This window comes from Arvicanthis niloticus, chromosome 9 (assembly GCF_011762505.2).
Source record: "Arvicanthis niloticus isolate mArvNil1 chromosome 9, mArvNil1.pat.X, whole genome shotgun sequence".
In the NCBI taxonomy this organism is placed as follows: Eukaryota; Metazoa; Chordata; class Mammalia; order Rodentia; family Muridae; genus Arvicanthis; species Arvicanthis niloticus.
This window is the reverse complement of record NC_047666.1, coordinates 46698845-46720896: the sequence shown is the minus strand read 5'-3', so window position 1 is coordinate 46720896 and position 22052 is coordinate 46698845. Positions and strand designations below refer to the sequence as shown.

At 43.1% G+C, this 22052-nt stretch overlaps 1 protein-coding gene across 2 annotated transcripts in view; it reads left to right on the top strand.

The window, feature by feature from the left end:
* Sumf1 (sulfatase modifying factor 1) overlaps nucleotides 1–22052 on the top strand; it is a 75903-nt gene that overhangs the window by 29479 nt on the left and 24372 nt on the right. The window contains exons 4-8 of one of the 2 annotated variants that reach the window (XM_076940206.1): nucleotides 1711–1793; nucleotides 3580–3702; nucleotides 4480–4594; nucleotides 11519–11632; nucleotides 13074–13195. In XM_076940206.1, coding sequence (XP_076796321.1) covers nucleotides 1711–1793; nucleotides 3580–3702; nucleotides 4480–4594; nucleotides 11519–11632; nucleotides 13074–13088 — 450 coding nt within the window. In that variant the 3' untranslated portion in view covers nucleotides 13089–13195. Of the gene's footprint in view, nucleotides 1–1710; nucleotides 1794–3579; nucleotides 3703–4479; nucleotides 4595–11518; nucleotides 11633–13073; nucleotides 13196–22052 lie in introns of those variants that run through there. The other variant, XM_034512350.2, reaches the window with a different exon arrangement.

The following is a 22052-nucleotide window of genomic DNA, read 5'->3' as shown; positions in this document are numbered from 1 at the left end:
TGAGGCCTTTCACAATGTAGAGTGAGGAAAGATGGGCAGCATCCAAAGCTTCAAGCTCTTTGAAGATTCCAACAGCTGTTTATTACAGCTCCAAACTAGCAATGTCCAGATGTGCATGAGTGGGCAGAATGGATACAAACAGATTGTATATTTGTTTTCATTGCTAAAAGTGGAAGAAATATTTCAAAATACAAAAAAAGAAAAAAATGAACAAAGGTATGAAAAAAGAACAAAGGTGTTTCAGTATCCACCATCCAGATTTAATATATTTTGTGTTTTCTTTTTTAATTTGAGAGCTAGAATCTTCCATCAATAGCTCTTTGTGCTGGGAGTGGAGTTGGGCAGGTTGAGTCATGTGATTATTTTCCTGAAATCCAGAATTTTCTGAACCTGAGTTTTCTGTACACATCTTCCCCTGACACTGAGCGAATTACTTGTCATTGGCACCAAACAGAACAAACCCAGAGTAGCTGTAGATGAAGGGCGTGCTCTCAGCTCCTGCGTGCTGTGAAATCTACTGCCTTGCAGTCATGTTGAAGGACAAAATGCCTTTTCTATTGAAGTGTTTAAACCAAATGTCTTTTTCCATCAGGATGTTGTGGAGATATCTTAAATGTTTTGATTGTGTTAATATGGAAAAAAATGGATGAGGGTAGTCTTGGTGTTCACAGTGACAGCTGTCACTGCAGCAGGGATATAGTCCCTGTCACTTCCATCCCACCAGCTCACAGGGATACAGTGTGTTGAGAATACAGTTGACGTGGGGCCAGATTTGAATCTGCTCTAGTCTGTGTTAGAAGAATCATTCCCAAGTTTTTATTTTTCAATATTAATGGCAATGATTGATTTTTGTGGCTCTCCATGTGACTGCTTGTCACTATGCTCAGTGAGACTGGCTCCCTTTCCCTGCTGCTTGCTCAGTCATTACCCAAAGTTTCTAAGGGCAGAGCCTTAAGTCCTTTGTGTTAGAATTCTTCACTGTAATGGATGTTGCTGACTCTCTGCAAATGCACAAGCAGGCCCGGAGAGGGTCATGCTGTGAACAACAGAGCTACAATTCAAAACTACTTTTGGAGGCAGGCGGATTTCTGAGTTCGAGGCCAGCCTGGTCTACAGAGTGAGTTCCAGGATAGCCAGGGCTACACAGAGAAACCCTGTCTCGAAAAACCAAAAAAAAAAAAAAAAAAAAAAAAAAAAAAAAAAAAAACCTACTTTTGACTGGCATCAAAGCTTTAGGTGCTAACCAGTCACTGGGCATCATGAATATTGAGCTGCAGATTCAACGGTGATCTTTTAAACATAGTTTCTTGGTTTTCTTCTGTGTTCCACTTGATCTCTGGCCACTTTGGATAACCTTCAACCTCATGTCTAACGTGAAAATGAACTGTTTCCCCATCTTTTAAGATGGAGACATACCTCACTTCCTATCTCCCACTTGTCACGAATTATAGAGGATTAATGGGCAGGACAACCTTAGAAAATCCCTGTAGCACTTAAACAGACTTGTATGAATTAATAGCTTTTTGTTTGAATATGCGGCCACATGTAAGTCTGTGGTTCTCTGATACTCTGTAAAGGCATGTTTTTGAACCCAAATAAACCTTATGACCCTGTGTGAGATTTTTATTTATTATCTGGCTGTGTGTTTGAGTCTGGTGTATTTCTGGAGTTAACAGTAGCTGACAGAAGCCTATTTTTGGTTGTTTTGAGGTTGCAGCTGCTCCATGGTGGTTACCTGTCAAGGGCGCTAATTGGAGACACCCAGAGGGCCCAGACTCCACTATTCTTCACAGGTGAGTCTTGTCCTGCCCAGTTGATATGGTTCATTCCAATGAAAATTTCTGTGTTTTGCAGAACTCAGCAGCTATCTTCATATGTAAAGTGAATGGCAAGTATAATCAGCCACTCTTGGGACAGCCAGGAGATGATGGAAAATAATGTACATGAAGTCCTAGTTACAGTGTCTGCTCACAGAAGGCGTTGAATAAACGGACTCTTTCCTGCTTCATTTGGCTTGTCAGAGTTCCTCCGTCCTTGCTTTGGACGACAGACTATCACAAATGTCATGACGTGTTTCTTCATAACAGTCTATCCATGAATGAGTCTTTATGTGAAGGAAGACTGTCTCTTGTATGGATAGGTAGTTGTATTTTTTCAGGTGGCCTTGGGTGTAGTATCCATGTGCTTTTTAGTCCTAGACTCACATACTTAGAAGCCACAATCTGACTAAAACAAAAAACAAGACAAAACAGAAACCAGAGTGGCAAGTTGGTCACCAGGTCTCCAGGGTGGCAAGGAAGTAATTATCTTAAACAAAAATAGAAATGCACATTAAACCCTTGGGATGAAGGGGGATCTCAGTTATGACTCGGCCTCCAACAGCTGGGGAGCTGCTCTCCTAACCTCGTTCTTCAGACAGTGCTTTAGGCCTTGGTTTTTAACCACATTCAATGTTATTGCCCTTAAAATCAGGGAGCGGGGAGTATGTGAACCTAGGCTTTAGAGATATAGCCCCTTGATAGATACAAAACTTTTCAAGGTCTGAACTTGCTTCCTCAGTGCTGGAAATAGACAGTGAGGTAGAAAGTTGTAGCATCCTTGAGGACCTGGGGTGAACTGCATCTCTAGCTCCCAATTTTGCCTTCTTTCCCAGATTCAAAGTTGATTGTCAAGCTAGTAGAAGGAAAACCCAAAGGAGACTGCATTTTCAGTTTGTGGTGTTAAGTCTTGAACCCATGGCCATCTGTTCTACTACTGGGCTGCACCCCCACACTGGAATGTACTTTTAAGTTATGCACCGGACTCGGAGCTACTCAGGAACATTTGTTGAGCAAATTAATGAATGTCCTGTAGGAATTCAGAGATGCATGAGGAATTAGGTGGGCTAGTCTAGGTCACCTAAAAGTGGGTGGTGATTTCAGCTCCACTGACTTCCTCCATACTCTCTGGAAAGGCTGACGTGAGATCTGCTGGAGTAAGGCAGATGGTGCTAGCTGACCAAGAGTAGCAGAAACATGCAAAGTTTAAAGCTGGGTCTCTGGAAACAGGCTGAGATAAGAGTTTGGCATGTACAGTGTCTTTTAGGGGCCTACAGATATGTAAAGGAGTGGATGCCAAAACTATAATGTAGGCCCAACAAAGTTCTGGCCTGCTTTGCAGGGAGCTCTGAGGAATGTACGGATTATAAGCTGAGCCTCTGTGGGCCTTATGTCGCTGCTGTGGTAGTCACTGGAGGCTCTAAGGCGCCACTAACCATTCTGCAAAATGCCAAGGGAGCCAGAAGCGTCTTGATGACTCTCAGCAGCTGAGCCAACAGGGGCAGAGCTTTACTGTGTCTGCCATCCCTATGGAACCTGTGGGCATCCAAGGCTGCAAAGGGAAGAGACTCTTGAGTGCAGAGAAGCTATGAGCCATTTTGGGCATTAAGACTTCAGCGCTCCCCACTGGAGAGGACAGGTGTGTGACAACTAGGCATTGAAATCATGACCAGATGGTGGGTGACTGTGGCCACTTTCTGAATCTACCTCCTGCTTTCAGTTCAGGCCAGTGTCTCTTTTAACCGTGCATGCTCCTCTCTAGGTCAAATCATCCAGTTCTCCATGTCTCCTGGAATGATGCTGTTGCCTACTGCACATGGGCAGGGAAGAGGTTGCCCACTGAGGCAGAGTGGGAATACAGCTGTAGAGGAGGCCTGCAGAACAGGTACTCACACCAGAAGGCCTTGCCTTGTCCAGCAGTGTGTTGACATTCTCTTCTACCCCTTCTTCCTCTACCCCCCCCCCCCTTCCCTCTTCTCTTTAGCTTTCTGGAACTTGCTGTGGTCAGGAGGTTGATTAGTAACAGCTGGCTTTTCTTCCTTGTGAGGTGCTTTGGTGACACTAGTGGGTGAGTCATGAACTCTTTACAGTTTCTAAAGCCCGGTATGGGACCAAATGGACTCTGTAGTCCCAGAGTGAGCCCTGGATGAGTACTCGCTCCTGTGCATCTCTCTTCAAAGCTGTTTGGCAGGCTGCCTTACTTTTAGCATTTTCTTATTTTAGCTGTCTTCTGAAGCCATGGTATTCTCTGCTTCTACAGCCATAAGACAGAAAACTCATGTTTGGGTCACATCTTCTAGGAAAAGCTCCTTAAAATAGACAGGGCTTAAAAAAAAAAAAAGAGTTGTGTGCCGTGCCTGCTCATGCTACCATATAAGTCCAGAATGATGCCTCATTTCTCAGATTTCTAGAAGGCTTCTTTCAGTCATATCATTTATTTCAGGCCTTCTCAGTGGTGAGGAGAGACTGAAGTTTTGTACACTTGACATGAGTTGTTATAAGGAAATTTCTAAAGTCCCAGTTAAAAGTTATATTTACGAGTGTATCTTTTAAAGAAACAGTTCACCAATGCACCTTGTTTGTTCTCTCCCACTGCATCCTTTCTCTTGAGGGAGGTCCGGAAGCCTGTGCATCATGCTGATGCCCGTGTCTCTTCTCACAGGCTTTTCCCTTGGGGCAACAAACTGCAGCCCAAAGGACAGCATTATGCCAACATTTGGCAGGGCGAGTTTCCGGTGACCAACACTGGCGAGGATGGCTTCCAAGGAACTGCACCCGTAAGTAAGCAGGCTTCCAGAGAACGGCTGTGTCCCTGGGAGCTGAGGCCTGTGATACCGGCAATCTAGAGGTTGAGGCAGGAGGATCAGAACTTCAGGTTGTCTACATAGTGAGTTCTAGACTAGCTTGAGTTACGGGAAACCTCATCTTAAGAACAAAAAACCAGGGCCAGAGAAATTCATCAGTGGGGAGAGAGGTACTTGCAAGCAAGTCTGCTGACCCAAGTCACCACCTAGAAACCTTATAGTGGGAGGAGAGGGCAGACTCTCGTAAGTTGTCTCCTGGTTTTCACACACACTGTGTCATGAGCATGCCCAAATGTATTGTGTGTGTACACGTGTGTGCGTGTAGGTGAAAGACATCATCTGCTCTCTGACTGACGCTGTTCTTCCTACATTATCCACCCTCAGGAGAAGCAGATGCTGGAAACCATCAGATGTCTTTATTACAGTGCATTTTTTTATGACTGTATAATGCACACTATACAAGATTTAGAAGAAGACTACCAGGATGGAGGCAGAAGCTAAGCTGATGTGGAATTTTACTTCCCAAGTTAATCTCTATTAACTTTTTTTCGGTCCCTGACCTTCCACTCATCCTGGGGGGTTACTGGTGATGGTGGTGCCAGCTTTGCAGTGTGCCAAGCATAGTGCTTCATCATCATGCATATACCTTCTCATTAGTAATGTCCATTTAACTCTTTATATGAGTATTTGTGTCCCTGTGACACTCTGAGGCACAGAGATGTAAACTCCTGTTCCACATTACACAGCTGGGAAAGTGACCACAGCTGACCTCTGGTATATTCGTAGCATATATGTTTTTACATATTGCTTTAAAATCATGATGGATATTTAAAGGTGTTGTTTCTAGTTATTTGTGTAAGGGTATGTGCAGGCATCCACAGAGTCTAGAAGAGAAAGTTGGGTCCCCTAGAACTTGAGTTATTACATACAGTTAGTTTTAAGCTGCCCAGCTTCGGTGCTGGAAAATGAAGTTGGGCCCTCTGGAAGAGCAGTGCATGTGCTCACCACTAATCCATCCATCTCTCTGGCTTCTGGATGGAAGACTTGAAATCCCACTGCTTCCCCTTTATTACAAGGAGCATTTTATCTGACTCTCATAGATCATGATCACATTGCCTTTCACTGGCTGGATAACCTGTCATAAATAAATCCTATTTTGCCTCTGATTGTCGTAGATTTGGATTGTTTTTTACTTAAATAATACTGCTGTGGAGTCTTCATACTGAGCATCTCTGATTTTTTTAAAAAGATAGATTCCCAGCAGCAATCAATGGCTAAAGGTTAGAAAATGTCTCTCCATTCTCTTTTACTTCCTCTTCCACGAGGAATAATCCAATGGCTAAGTATATGTTCTCCCACTAGATACACTCCCAACCCACAAAGCTTTTCTTAGCTAAATTGTGTTCAGTCATGCCCAAGGTATGTTTCCTTTTATTGATGTGGAAGAGTTTTTCTCTCCTGGAGCTTTTACCAACAGTACAGCAATGAAGCTATGTTTAAAAATCACCTCCGTTTCTTTGTGCTGCTATAACAAAATGCCATAGACTTGGCCATTGATGAACAGGAACATGTCTCACAGACCTGGAAATTAGAAAGTCCAAGATGGAAGGAAGCCTTAGTAAGATTGGCATTTGTGTATCTATTTGAAGGGACTAAGAAGTGCTGTATTCTCCTATAGCCAGAGCCAGAAGAGTAATAGCACACTTCCCTTCAGCCTTGAGCCTGTTGATAAAAGAACTCTTGGTATCAATCATTCCTTAGTCACCTCCCTGAGGCCACTCTCTTAGTCTTGTTGGATTGAGGACTAAGTGTCAAGGGATACCATTCTTCAGACCAGAAAAAAAAAAAAAAATTTCTATTTTCTCTTAGGACGATGAGGGAAGTTTTATGATATAGAAATAGCCCATAACTGCCTAGGTTTGTTAGAAAGAAAATGATCTCTCTCTCTCTCTCTCTTTCTCTCTCTCTCTCTCTGTCTGTCTCTCTCTCTCTCTCTCTCTCTCTCTCTCTCTCTCTCTCTGTCTCTCTCTTTCCTCTCTCTCTCCTTCTCCTTCTCTCTTCCTCTCTCTTCCCTCCCTCCTTCCTTTCCTCCCTCCTTTCTTCTTCTTCTCCTTTTTAAAATTTGCATTTTTCCTCGAGAAAATCTTGCACAGTGTATTTATACATTTGACAAAGATATGTTATTTGGAATGTGACCAAATGGTTAGAAAATTTCAGCTTGAAAACTAAATAAATGAGAGTAAAAGACCAAGAAATTCTGGGAAAAGGAAGAGCGAAGAGGCACCTGATCTAAGAGAAACTGAAAATCTGTTTGAGCTGTTGTTGGCATTGTAGCATTTGGAGCAGAATTTAGTTAAAAAACAAATTGCTTGAGGATACTTAGTCCTCCATAAGCACATGATGCATTCGTGTTTGTATCCAATTCCATGTATGTGAATTACATATATGTTAAGCCAACACAAACTGATGGGAGATGATGCATTATTCAGTAAGGCAGAAAAGGCAATCAAGCCATCTGGTAGCTGGTTCCTTCTAAGTTTCCTTCATGATAGCTGCTCCTCTCCCAGATGCATAGTTTTGTTTGTAAAGCATTTGAAGTCTTAGAAGGCAATGATTTATACCTTTCTTCATGCTTTAAATGGATAACAAGCCAAGCCTTTTGGTAGGGGCAGGTCGTGGAGTGAGGACTTCTAAGGGTCCTCTTGGCCAGCAGAAGTGGTACTGGAGCAAAATGTCAGTTGTACCTGATGTGAATGTGCATCAAACTCCAGGAAAGGCCTTTGTTGTCTGGGCCAGTCAGATGCCCAGTACGTAAAGATAGCATCATGATCTAAGTTAGATCCCTGGGATCTATGTTAGAAGAAGATAGACTTTCATTAACTGTTCTCTGACTTGTACATTGTGTGGTATATGAGTGGACACACACACACACACACACACACACACACACTCTTTTTTTCTCTCTCTCAAAAATATAATTAAAAAGATGTTAGTTGTTACAGAGAGCAGAGCAGTAGCTTCACCTATAGGTGCAGGTAGCACTGAAATGGATAGCACTGCCTGTCAAATTCATTTTCAACCTTCTCTGGATAAGAAAACATGAAGGAACCTGACAGGAAGTAGGACCTTGGCAGGAGGGGTCACCCTCAAAGCATGTGGTGCTACCTACAGCAGCTGCAGTAAACCCCAAATCCAGAGCATTGCTCAGATGAAGTAGACTTTAATTGTTATAGTAACAGCATTCACACGAGAGCTGTGAAGGCCAAAGTACAGGAGTGCCCATGTGCTCAGCTGCTGAACGGGGATCGTTTTGTCCTTAGAGATGGGCAGGCTCCACCTCAGAGACATAGGCAACAGCTATCATTGTCTCTGTTAGTTGAAGAAGTCTGTGGTAGCTATAATGAGCCAGATCAAAAATGTAAGCCCTAGTCTATGATAGTAGGAGGCTACGATAAAGCTGCTTTGGACACTTACAGATATTTCCTGTGATTACCACCATAGTATTGCATGTACACTTAATTAAGTGAGCTGAAAGAAGAAGGAGGAGGAAGAGGGAAAGGAGGAGGAGGAAGAGGGAGAGGAAAAGAAGGAGGAAGAAGAATAAATAATGAGTCATTTCTGGGTACCTTTGTAAACAACATAAAGCTCAAAGGGCCTGGAAAAACACACACACACACACACACACACACACACACACACACACACACACACGAGACAGAGAACTAGAGACAGATAGAGACACAGAGACAGAGCTATCAATATGAGATAAGCACTCTCTACAGATGTCTATTTTATTACCCTTTATTGTGGCTCTGGGGATTGGACCTAGGACCACCCTAGCACTAAGTTACACAAATTCCTGCTCTGCCCTTCCATTGTTTGGCATTAGTGTTTGACAGAGAGGTCAGCAGGTGTCTGCAGAACTTACCTGAAGCCATTGCTCCCCAGTTACCAAGATAAAATTGTTACAGTTACCAGCAGCTCTGAAGGAACCCATTCTGAAACTAGACTTGATCAGAGATGGGGAAGACTTCAGATGGATCACATCTATGTTAGGTGTCTGTAAGTTGAGTTGATGCGTACAAAAATGACATTGGATTGACCCAAACTGTCCTTTGCATTGTCTTAGTTAGGGTTTCCATTTCTGTGATGAGATACTATGACCAAGGCAGCTCTTATAAAGGACAAAATTTTATTGTACTTGACTTACAGTTTCATTGCAGTTTCTTACAGTCCATTATTGTCATGGTGGGAAGCCTGGCAACATCCAGGCACATGTAGTACCAAGGAGTGAAGAATTCTACATCTTGATCCAGGAGGAGACTATCTTCCACACTGGGCGGAGCCTGTCTATAGGAGACCTCAGTGTCTGCCTACACAGTGACATACTTCCTTCAACATCGTCCAATAAGGCCATACTTCTTAATAGTGCCAGTCCCTATGGCCAACACATGAACATTCAAACACATGAATCTGTGGGGGCCGTACCTGTACAACCTACCACAGTTGTCATCATGCTCTTGGAAGTCGAGGACAGGAATATAACTTTACTGGTTTGTTTTCATTTTTAAGACAGGCTCAGGCTAGCATCAGACACTTCTGCGTGGTGCACTGTGAGCCTGGGGAGCTAGATAGCTATTTTGCTATTCCACTGTTACACATTACTAATTCGTTTTTGGTTTTAATGCTTAGCAGCTCATGTGCCTGAAATTTAGCATCTCAAGAAGGATTTGTCTTGTCCACTTGCTTTCATCTGAGGTTCCTGGGAGGAAGCTTTGGTTAGTTAGTGTGATTCATATGACCTTGAGCAGTAAAAATTTCATTTCCCATACTGACATACATATAATAAGCTAGTAATTAAAAGGATGCTAACCTCCAGATTTTACTTCAGATAGTCTCTTATTTAAAGGGGGAGGGCAAACCTTTGATTGGCACTGTTATTTCCCTGTTGAGGACCAACAGCACCTCTGAAGGCTAGCACAGATTCTTGAGAGCATCTCTGTGTGTACCTTCTAGAAGCCTGGAGACGGATCTCTTCCTCTAAAATGTGATTCAGTTTCTTATTCCCTCTGCCTCATAGTATCATTCACTTTCTCGCCATTGCCTACTCATTTCTTCTCATTCTCATTCCTTCCAGCTCAGTCCAGGGGGCTCATTCTGTCCTCTCCATGTCTTAAATAGCTTATGCTGTGGCCTCCCCTCCCTCTTGTGTCTTATGTTTGGATCACAGAGCCCTGTTCCAGGGTGTGCTTAGGTCATCCTGCTGGAGTTGGTGCCGTGGATTTATGTGGCCTTTCCTATCCTCATACTTTCTCTGTCCCATTCTGCTGTGTAGAGCTGTAGTAAAAGAGAAGGCGGGTGGGTGTGAGTGTCTGGTGTGACCCCAGCTGTCTTGTAGCCTAGGACAGTCATGATCCTCCTGCTACCAGCTCCCAAATGGCGGTGTTGCCTGCGTGCCTGTCATGCCCAGCTCTTTAGAGCTGAATTGTAGCTCTAAAAAAAAGGCATTCTCCTTTTTTTTTTTTTTCCTTCATTAAACTCTTTAAGAACCCACTTGCCACTGAGCCCCTCCCTGCCCGTACTGGCCGCACATGGCATTTCTGAATGAGCCAAGGCTGTTTCCATAGCAAATGCTCGTTATGGAAGCAGCGTGGTGGGGGTTTGACTTTCCAGCTCATCTCCATGAACTGCTTTTCAGTGTGGTTTCCTAACTTGGATTAAAATGCACTGAATTGCCCAACCAGCAGATGCTTCCATATTCATGGGTAGATGTAAAACCATCTGAAGCCACTTAGACATGAATGTTAGTTTATTCATTCTTACAGTCTTACTTCTTCAGTATGGAAAAGTATGAATTATGAAAAGAGAAAAATATCTCCAAAAATAACAACCTTTTTCATCACACATAGTTTTTAAAAAAATGTCTATTGAAAAGAAGGATAAAAGAATTTTTCCCCAAGGATTTTTTTTTGTTTTGTTTTTATATTTGTGACTTTTTTCCCCCATATCTCCCTTCCTTGCCTATTGTGGGGACCAAACCTCGGACCTCACCTCACATGCTCCTCCACTGAGCTAAACCCCCAATTCTGGTTGGGAACATTTTTAAGTCAGGAAACTGGCCAGTGACCTGACTTTACTATTGTTCAGTGTGTGTTTTCTGCCCTCGTCTTACATAAACTGCACCTTGCTTCCATGCCTATGGGTGTTATCCAGTACTGTCTGACCTGCCTTTGAATTGTGCCATGATTCCTTGGTGGATGTATAATTTACTGCAGACTGCTACATTCCAGAGACCTGCTGTTAGAAACACATGGGTTAATGAGCTGACATTTTCCTTATTTAATGACAGTGACTGAAGATCAAAGAGAAAGTGGTCAACTAGATGGAGCTTCTGGAGAGGGTAGAATTAATGTGGAATCTATGGTGCTGAAAGACACTGATTGGCTGGAAAAGCTGCTTTTTAGTGACAAGACTTTAACTGCTACTAGGAGGACATTTGTGTTAATGATTTTGAAGGTCTAAATATTGTTTGTTTGTATGTATACCCCCCCCCCCCACACACACACGTATTCTCACATGCACCCTCTCTCCCATACTAGTAAACCCTTGATACTTCGTGTTAGTCACTATTATATATATTAAAAATGACCTCATCAGTTCCAGGACATTTAATAAATTCCTCTTAGATTTATAGATACTCTTTGAATGCTTAAAGTAAAAAACAAAACAGTAGGGGGCTGAGATTTTTATATTTAGTTTTCCAGACTGTTTTTTGGTAGGTAGGCATGAAAATTGGCATTCATATCCTGAAATAAATAGGTCTTGGTTCATTCATGTACCACAGAGATTTTTATAGCAAGGTGAATAATTGGTCAATGTTGTTCCCTTTACTTTTAGGTTGATGCCTTTCCTCCCAATGGCTATGGCTTATACAACATAGTGGGGAATGCATGGGAGTGGACCTCAGACTGGTGGACTGTTCACCATTCTGCTGAGGAAGCACTCAACCCAGTGAGTATATTGTAGAATAGGCTTGTATCTTGATGGGGTGACACTTGTCCTCTAAGCAGACAACAGCAAGGATATCATGCAGTAGTCTTAACATTTACCTTACATTTCCTCAAAGGACTACCGTGTGTATGTCTCTTGTTTCAGCTTTAGAGCCTTTTATGAAAGTGTCTTATTTTATGTGCCACTGGATTGTGATAATGGTAACTATTTTGGGGGATTTACCTATGCTTCATCTCATAAATTTGAGCCAAGTGTTTTATTATAAATGGCTTTAAAATTCATTAATGTTTTAATATTAACTGTTAAGATACATATTTTTCTGTTTAATATTAACTGTTAAGATGGTATTTTTTGTGAAACTTCTCACCTGGGTTGTGATGGGTTCAAATTTGGATTCAGCAGTGTTATTTGGAGAAAATGAGAATGGGTAGGTACCTGTTAAGTGAGAAACCTGAGCTACTTAGTGGTTGATTTCAGGAGCCTGTTCATATGACAGGAGAATATACCTATTTCTTGGTAAAGAAGACTGCCTTGTCTCTCTGAGTTTTACTTCACCTGTCTTTTTTTTTTAAATAATTATTTATTTAATTATATAGCAAATGCTGTCCCCTCTCAGTCTCCCCTCACAGAGACCCTTCCCCAGCCTCCCTCCCCTTTGCCTCTGAGAGGGTGGGACTCTCCCTTGGTATACCCCACCCTGGTGCATCAAGTCTCTGTCAGAGTAGGTGCATCCTCTCCCACTAAAACCAGACAAGGCAGCCCTGTGGTGAATGGATACCATAGTTAGGCTACAGCTTTAGAGAAAGCTCTGCTCCAGTTTTGGGGGTCCCCACATGGAGACTGAGCTACATGTTTGTTACATGTGTGCCGGGAGCCTTGTTCCATCCCGTCTGTGTTCTTCGGTAGGTGGCTCAGTGTCTGAGAGCTCTCAGAAGTACAGGTTAGTTGACTCTGCTGGTCCTCCTGTGGGGTTCTCATCCCTTTCATTGGCAAATTCCTTGCCTCTAAAACCATGCTCTTCAGTATTGTAAAAATTTTGATACAAGCATGTGTTTGGACAGTGCCTCCTTTACAAAGAACATCTTTGAATACTTGTTGTCTTTGAATGGATATTCATCAAGCTGACTGAAGAACAGTATTAAAACCAGCCCCACTGGTAATGCCCAGAAGACAGTGATAAAGAACATCAATTCTTCAGTTGCTTCTCACTCAAAGATCAGCCAATTTAGAGTTACTGAAAAACCTGTTGGACTCCATGCCTCCGGACATTTTCAGACTGTCCGGATAAGTTTCTGTTTGATATGCTTAATTTGTTTTCACAGAAAAATATGAGTGCTGTTCATGAGTAATCCAAAGATATTTACCTACCTTTTCAGGAGTGCAAATGAAAAAGAAGAATTCTTTAGAAACTCTACCTACCCTTTCTTTTCTCTTCTGGCAGGACTGGTGGGTGTAGTGGTCAAACAACCTGTGTCTCCATTGAGAATAAGATGGTGCAGACACGGGGAGTCTGTGCTTGGAGCAGCCCCTCTCTCCACTGGCAAGATGTGACTTGGCGTTTGCTGTCATAGGCAGAAATAGATTTTCCCTGTAAGATGAAAGCATCTGCATGCTTGGAAGGGGCTGTGCAAGGCTCCAGAACCTTGGCAAGTTGTGAATGTGCCTATCTGAGCGTCTGCTGTGGAGCTCAGGGCTCATTAGCTCTCACTCCTGTGATGGCCTGACTTTCTTCTGAGGATTTGTAGAAGAATTCACATTTTTTTTCAGCTGTTGCAGGCTATATCCTGATGTCACTCTTGTTCTGTGAAATTGTCCCATTTATTCTAGTCTTTGTCACATGGCCTCCTTTGCTTTCTGATTTGATGGGGTTGTAGTTCAACCATTTTGAGAACTAAACCCCAAATCATTGATGCCATCATGGGGATCTTCATAGCTCTCTTTATGCAGTAGACGCGGTGTCATGAGTGTCTGTCATCAGTCTCCAGGTGAACTCCTTGCCTTCGCTCTGTCTGCTGCCTTGTATCTTGAATGGTCTTTGTGCAGATCAGATCTAATACTGATACTTTCCCACTCAGATCCATGCATACGATCCTGCTCCGTCACGCGCCCCTCCCTGTCTCCCTGTCTCCCTCTCTCTTCTTCCTCACTCTCTGCCTCTCCCTCCATCCTTCTTTTTCTCCCCTCCTCCTTGAGATATAGTCTTATTGCATAGCCCAGTCTGACTTAGAGCTCACTATATAGCTCAGGCTGGCCCAGTATACCTGGTTCTGAATGGCTTCTTACTGTCTGTAAAATAAAGAAATAAATATGACTCTGAAAGCCAAAAGATGTTCTTTCGACACAACTTTCAGTTCCTTTTAAAACTTTTAACTATGAAATGTTACATAAGTTCAGAGAAATAAAAAAGTAAAATAAAATAATTGGAACCTATGTAGCTGTTTTTCTGTCTTTTTAATCAAAGAAGGAAGATAAAAGAACAAAAGTTGTTTTTTATCAACACTTGATGTTGTCAGTATTTGACATTTTCAGCAGCTCTGGTTAGTGTTTAGTGCTATTTTACTGTGGTTTTCAGTCATTTAAAATATTTTTTTTTTACTCTTATCTTATTTGCACAAGTACTTTACCTGCATGTATGTGTGTGCACCAAGTGTGTGTGTTGCTCACGTGGAGGTCAGAAGGGGGCATCAGATCTCTTGGAACTGGACTTAGAGACTGTTGAAAGCTGTGTGAGTGCTGGGACTCAAACTCCTGCCCTCTGGAAGAGGGGAGAGCATCGCAGATGACCCTTTGCTCAGCCTCACGGTCGGCAGTTTGCAGTGTGTACACCTGTAAAGAAATGGCTGCCGGTCATGTTTGTCTTCTTCTCTTGTTCTTGTTGGTCGGCCATGTCTAGTTTTTCATATGTACGTAGTTATTTCTGACTGAATAGCAGACATCTCTTGTGGGAATCCAAGGTGAGTTTTTGAGTTCTAGCTGGTGCAGTCTTTACCTTTGTCTTTGTGTCGTATTAGCCTAACGAGTTAGGAACTGAAGTGCCGGAAGCTCAGCACTAGTCCCTCTCAAGCCCACTGCCAGTTCTTCGAGGGACCACCTGGGAGACTGGGGGATTCACCATGGACACCCCTTGGAGGGGTCTGCAAATTGAGTTTTCTTAGGCTGTGAGCAGGTGGGAAATTGTTCAGTGTCTGCTGCTATTTGAATCAGCAGATCCCTAGGGAATTCTGGGATTTGGGCTCTGCAATTCTTGCAGCTATAGAGGCTCGTCTGGCTTGACCAATTCCTATTTTCCTCTGAGCGTCTAAGTTGTTTGCCTTTCTTCCCTAATGGCTTGAATATCGTTAGTGCTTGGCACAGAACCTGCCGTATAACCATTAATCCCACAGTATTGCCCGTACCAGAGACTTAGACCTGGAAGACTCCAGTCACTGTCCAGATTCCAAGTGGTTCAAACGCAAAGTTAGAAATAGACATGTTCATGGAGAGTTTTGACCCCGAGTGCCTGTGTAAACATTTTAACCCAGAGCCTGGCCTCTTTAGTGCCTGTGCCCATGCTAACTCCAGGACTAACTTAGAGCAAATAGCTTTTAAAATGGCCTTGGAGAGCTTAGGAAAAGTCAGCTTTCCCTATGCACAGGTTATTCAGGAAATACCTTTTCTTATTCAGTTGCTTCTAGGGAGCAAAAGTTAATCATTAGTTTCTATTTTATTAGGCTGTCATCTATGGCAAAGCAGTGTGTAGAAACAGCCTGGCATACTCTGTACACAAAGTTCTAAGAGAAAATGAGACATTTGGCCATGTGCCATGAGGATCAGTTCTTTTCTTTTTTTTTCTTTCTTTTTTTTTTTTTTTTTTTTTTGCATCTGTCCAAATGTCAGTCCTCTGTAGGTGTTTGCAGAGCATCCATACAGACAACCAGAAGTGTGGCCATTTGCTGCAATATGTCTTAACCGTATAAAATATACAAGCTAGAAAAATTATTTGTATTTTTTCTCTCTCATTTGCTTACATCTGGGCCACATATTATCTGTGACAATAGGTAATGCATTAAAAAAATATGTAGAGCTAAAAAAAAGGTAAGAGATTATTTAATGTTCTGATTTCCTACGCTTGCTGAGTCACTATGGCTACCAGGTACCATGCTGCTGTGCCGCTGACGACGTGATGGGATAGTATGATTTATAGTGTTCTTCTGATTCTAAGAGGAGCACAGTTGTATCTAAACAGGGCTGGTTGTTTGCTTGCTTGTTCTGAGGCGTGGTACAGGATCTCATTCTGTAGCCCAGACTGGCCTTAAACTGAAATCCCCCAGCTGTGATTTTAGGAATGTACATCATGTCTGCCTCAGACAGCCATCCATCCTCCTGCCGCACCCCCAGCCGAGAGAGTTCTAGTCTTGAAAATATCTAGAGTGATTTGTATTTTTCTACCTCTACAACAGTGGGATGTTTATTAACTAGAGTGCACCTGAGCTTCCTTATATGTGTATTGGGAATAAGTGTACACACCTGATGAACTTGCTGGGCGATTTGGCATCGTAATGTGAGGAAACCCTTTCCATCCCTGTGTCTCAGAGTGTTGTTTTCCTCTTGTTGTGCTAGAATGTCTGTCTAGTTAGAATGCTACCTGCTCCTGTCAGCCGAGATGATGAGGATGCTAGCCTGTGCGAGCAAAGGGAGGGAAGCTTGTACCTGAACACAGCTTGCTTGCTCATCTCACCCTCTTAGCTTTGGCTGGTGTAGCCCTCAGTCATCCTTACATACAAACCTTGCTCATGCTTCCGTGCTGTCACAGTCTACACACCTTCTTCCTCTCTTGCCTGCCAAGGCTTAGCTAGACATCTGTCTGCTTTCTTTAAACGTGGGTTTTGACCATATATCATACTAAGTAGCTCCAGGCAGTTGGGAAGTGTGTGTCTTTTCTCTGGCCTGTTTTGATGTGGTAGGGAATTGATCAGGGAGGCTATATGCTCATCCTTTCTGCCTTCTGTGTCATGGAATGTTTGTTCCTTGCTTGTTTTTAAGGACTCCTCTCTGAACCCTTACCTATCTGCACAGGGCACACTAAATAACTTGGAGCAACACACCAGTCTTTCTGGTCTGAGAGCAGCATGAATAGTAACTTTGCTGACTTATTGCATCTGCCTAGATACTTCTTTACTATTGTTTAGTTGTTCTGAGGGCTTGGGCTGGCATTACTTTGTAAGTCCTAAATGCTATGCGTGATTTAAGTCCTAAGTGCTATGTTTGATTGTCTCTCTTCCATAAACCCTTCTGTGGCCTTCTACCACTTCATGTAGAACAAAACTACATGCTGTTGACTGTCTGTCCCTCTCTGTCTGCATGCTGCTTTAGCCTATCTAGGCTTCATTCATAGGCATGTTCATTCATGACGCATATATCTAGTGCCTAGTCTATACTAAAAACAGGAAGTCGCTTTGGAATTTTTATCTGCTAGCAGACCTTTGTTCATGTGTCTTTGGTGAGGATATTCTGGGGTATGAGAGTTCAAAGTGGAAAAAGTGTGGCTGTTTTTAGTAGTTAACAACTAATGTAACTACAAATACACTTCATGAGTGCCAAGAGCAAAGCAAGGTGGTTGTACTGCTGGCTTCTCGTGACTTTCAAAAATCATTTTCTGAGTGCGGAAGGGCATATGGGAGGATTTAGTGGGATGAAAAGGAAGATAGAAATGTAATTAAATTATAATCTCAAAAATGAAATGAAGATATAATTTTAACTTTGTCCTCATAGAAGCTGGAAATCTTTCTGGAGGAAGTGCTTGTGGGTATCCCCTGCTGTTTGTGGTTCTGCTGGGCGGAGCTTTTCATATAGCACAACAGAACAACTGAGGCACAGAAGTCAGTGTGATGTCTACAGTTATAATAATATCTGGCACCTTTGACTACATTTGCAAGTGTGTTGTGGGGGCGGGTGGGCGTTCTTAAGTGAAAGGGTGACCGCCAGTTCTAGTGCTGAGATGACATTTATTTCCACCTTCATAATAAACATCGCTCCCACTTCATCATAAAGGCTCTTTCTCAGAAGCTCCTGTTGCAACTTCCTGAGCAGGGAGTGGGACACTAAACAGTGTCCTCCCTGCCTTCTTTGTTAGGGAATTCAGCCATGCAGGCCTCACTGATAACCCCGAAAGCTGAAGGAACTCCTTGCCAGCAGGAACTCTCCGACACCTAGGCCAGAAAGTTGCTTTATGGAGCCTTCTGTCTAAAGGTGCTGTGTCCAGCCCAGTGCTCCCTGAGAGTATTAACTCTCTGGCTCCTATTCTGCTCTTTCCTGACCTGAAAGCTTTTCAAGTTACTGAAGGCTCCCATGGCATTTGCCTCTTAGTCTTCCTTTTTCTGGGTAAGTATCCCCCTTTCTTCTATTATAGCTGGTGTAACTTACAATTCAGGGCAACTCAGTTACCTTCTTCTGATCCACATCAGTGGGGGAAATGTCCAGAGCACATACTGAAGCACACTGAATTGCTTGGAGCTTGAAGTGTTTACATTTTTGACCTTGGGAAATTTCTGTATATGTTTTGCACTATCTCAAGAGTGGAATCCAAGTGTGTGTATGAAATGCTTCCATATCATACATAGCTTACATAATAGCCTGAAGGTGATTTTAAGTAATATTTTAAACAAATTTGAATATGAAATACTTATGCAGTTGAACCATCAGCCTTTCAGAATACTGATATTTGAAAAAAAAATTATTTTGAAACCTGAGGGCAGCTTTCGGTAGAGGTGCTCAGCCTGTAGTAGCTTTCCTTTCAGGAGAGCTGGCTGTTTGTAAGTGAAGAGGACACTGAACAGAGGGGGCTGAAGTGAGAGCTCTGGAGCGTTAGAGTCAGCCCATTTTGCCACAGTTTTCACTGGGTTATGGAGCTGTCCCTGCTATGGGGTTTGACACAAGGATACAGTAGACAGGCCTTGCTGTCAAGAAGGTTCTTTGGAGAAAAGTGCTGGATGCTAAGCAAATCAAGGTCCCCTGTGACAAGAGCTCCTATGTGTGTTGGAGTCTACATGAACTGTTTGTTCTTGATTGTGGGAGATGTGACAACATCTGTAGAAGAGGCCCTTCAGATGATGGCAGCACACCACCCTGCTGTGCGTGGAATCCAAAGATAAGAATGGCAGGCCAGGCCTTTTAAGACGTTGAGGAGAAGCAATGGTCCCTGACCATAACAACATGCATTGTTTACAATTCCTTTAGTACCCACAGTCATTGCTGCCTTCAGTTTATCTTCACCCCTGAAACACAGCACCTTAGCTCTCCCCGTGTATGAACGCACTTGTTTCCCCTTTCTTCTTTTTGGCTGTGTATCCACACCCCTTATGGAAGAACTAGAAATGAACGTAGATTTCTTTTGGTCAGGGACTTTAGAGAGTGACTTACAAATTATGTTCTTTACTTCTGTCTACTCAATCAGAGGGCTTTTAGGAGCCCTGTCTTTCATAGTGTATGACACCTGATAGGGCCAGCACTGCTGAATGAAATGAGCCGAGTTTGCCAGTGGGTGCTTTGTTGTTCTCAGCAATGCGCTTTCTGTTGTACTCAGTAACTACTGTGGTTAAGTAATGGAGCAGAGAGGTCAGAAGCTGTGGCTCCATCTGCAGTGTTTAAAATGCTACAAGGCCAGAGGTGAGTCATCTTATCCTTGTTGGGCTCCCTAGTCCTTCATCTGTTGTCATGGTTGCTTTTGTCAGATTGACAAAAAGCTAGAGTTTCCTGGAAAGAAAAACTCCAATTGAGAAATGTCTCTATCACATTGGCCTGTAGGCCAATCGATGGAATGGATATCTTTTTAATTGATGATTGATGTGGAAGGGCCCAGCTCACTGGGGCTGGCACCACCCTGAGCAGGGGTCCTGGACTGTGTAAGAAAGCAGGTGAGTGAGCCATGGGGATAAGCCAGTTAGCAGCACTCTTCTGCTTCAGGTCTTCCCTTTAGTTTGTGCCCTGACTTCCCTCAGTGATGTTTATGACCTGAGAGTTGTAAGTGAAACGAGCCCTTTCTTCCTCAGGTTGCTTTTGGTCACTGTGTTTTATCACAGCAGTGGAAACCCTGACTAAGATACCTATAAATTACATTAAGGATGTAGCAAGAACAGGCAAAGTGGGCAACTGTTGCTGTTGACTGGGAGAGTAGACAGCCATTGAAGATGGTACAGCTGATGGTCTAGCAGGTAGGAGGATAGCTTGTAAATGATTTCAGTGGAGGTCTGCATACAGGTATCTCTGGGTGATGTAGAGGCTTTCGGGTAAGAGGATGAAATCCTTTGATTCTGCTTCCTGCTCTGTGAAACGAAATGAACCAAAAATTCAATATCATATTCTTGTATTAAAAAGAAAGACTAGCATGCTGAGCCCTGTGCCTGTAGCATAGTCAGCACTCAGCACCCCTGAGTGGGAATGTTTCCTCTTCTAGTCCGTCTCCTCAGAAACACCTTTTGTTTGATGGGCCAGCTCATATTACTGACCTGTGTTTGTTGAGCAGCACTACTGGGCACTTGATCTGACCCAGTGGTAAACAGCAGCATCACAGGCCCGCAGGTGCTGAATCCCGACTGTGAACCCTTACTGTTCACATAGCATTGGGTGGTTTTTCCCACTGGTGCATAGACCTAGACCTAGCCTAGAAGCTAGACCCCAAACCCAAGTACATAGATTCCTTTTTAAGGTGTTTTATGCCTTCCTTGTCCCTTTCTGAAGCTAAATAGGCTTGTGGGGACCAGCAGAGACATCCAAAGCCTCTGAATTTTTTTTTTCTTTTCTTTTTTTTTTTTTTTTTTTTTTTGGTTTTTCGAGACAGGGTTTCTCTGTATAGCCTTTGGCTGTCCTGGAACTCACCCGGTAGACCAGGCTGGCCTCGAACTCAGAAATCCGCCTACCTCTGCCTCCCAAGTGCTGGGATTAAAGGCGTGCGCCACCACCGCCCGGCAGGCCTCTGACTTTTGGCCCACTTAGTTATGTCTACAACTCTGACAGGAGGGGACATTGAATTCTGGGTGGGATTTGGACTTAGATCTTGGGTCATTTGCTTGAGGCTGCTTTATCTAATCTTAGCAAGAATGGGGAGTGGGGTGACACTTTAGCACTGTACTGAGGGCCAGACTGTCTCCACCAGACTTGTCATCTCTGTGGGCCTCCTGACCATCTCTTCATATCTGGCACTTCAGTGGGTAGATGGTTTTTCTCAATACTTCAGCCAATCACCCAACATGGCACTTTACTCTGTCGTAGACACTGTATTCTGAAATGTAATACATGTTTTTTTTTTTTTTTAAATAGAATGCCCTTTCTTTATTCTTTGTCAGTTTCATACATGTAAATAGTGTGTCTTGACCATGTTCATTTCAAACTCCCCTCTCCCATTTTTTCAGGGCACCCCTAATCCTCATCCCATCTTGTGAGCACTCCCACCAGTAACCCAGTGGGTTCAGATCATGTTTCCCGTTGTGTAGAATGATCTTGTTGATCATTGTTGATACAGGCAACTTCTGTCTGCAGTGCGCATGAGTATGTCACATCCAGAAGGAAGCATTTCATAGCTGGCTCTTTCATTCTCTGTCCTCTGTTTGCTCATGTCTCTCAAGCCTCTGGTGTGGGAGGCAGAGGCTGTTGGGATAGATGTCTCCTTTACCATCGAGCCCTAAATAGTCACGAATTCTCAACATTTTGTCAAACCTTACTTTTTGTTCTATGTTTGTGGGTGGAGCTCTGTCTTATTATTCTCAGTAGTCAAAAGAGAGCAGCATATGTTAGTTTCTTACCTACACATTTTTTCCTTATAATTTCTTATATGATCAACTCACACTTGTGGACATTTCCCCTTGAGTACTGATCAAGCAGAAGTGGAATCATTGCAGAAAGCAGCCATCACTTTCAGCTAGAAGGAGGCCTCCATGTGAGCTTATAGGTTCGTGTTCATTCTCTTTTGAGTTTTGTTTGTTAGTTTGAGATAGGATTGTATGCAGCCCAGGCTAGCCTCTGTATAAAACTGATGACATGATTGCTCTCTGGGGGAGGCTTTTATTGTAGATGTATGAGAGAGAACAGCTGGAGGCTTCTGGAAGAGTCTAGAGCAGAAAGAGAAAGAAGTAGACTAAACATGGCCATGACACCTGGCCTGGGCTATGAGAGAGGGAAGAACAGCAGGGAGTAAAGAAAATATAATGGGAAAAGCAGGAGCAAGAGAGGGGGGAGAGTAAGGAAGGGAGGGAGGGGGAGAGAGAGAGGAGAAGGAGGAGGAAGAAGAAGAGAGGAGAAAGGGAGGGAGAGATAGTGATAGAAATAGAGATAGAAAGATAGATTGATAGATAACAGAATGGATAACAGGGTTTTAAGGAGAATGAATAGCAATGGGGAGGGAGTTTAAGGTAGGGGAGGAGGTGAGAAGGGCTAGAAGCTAGCTTGG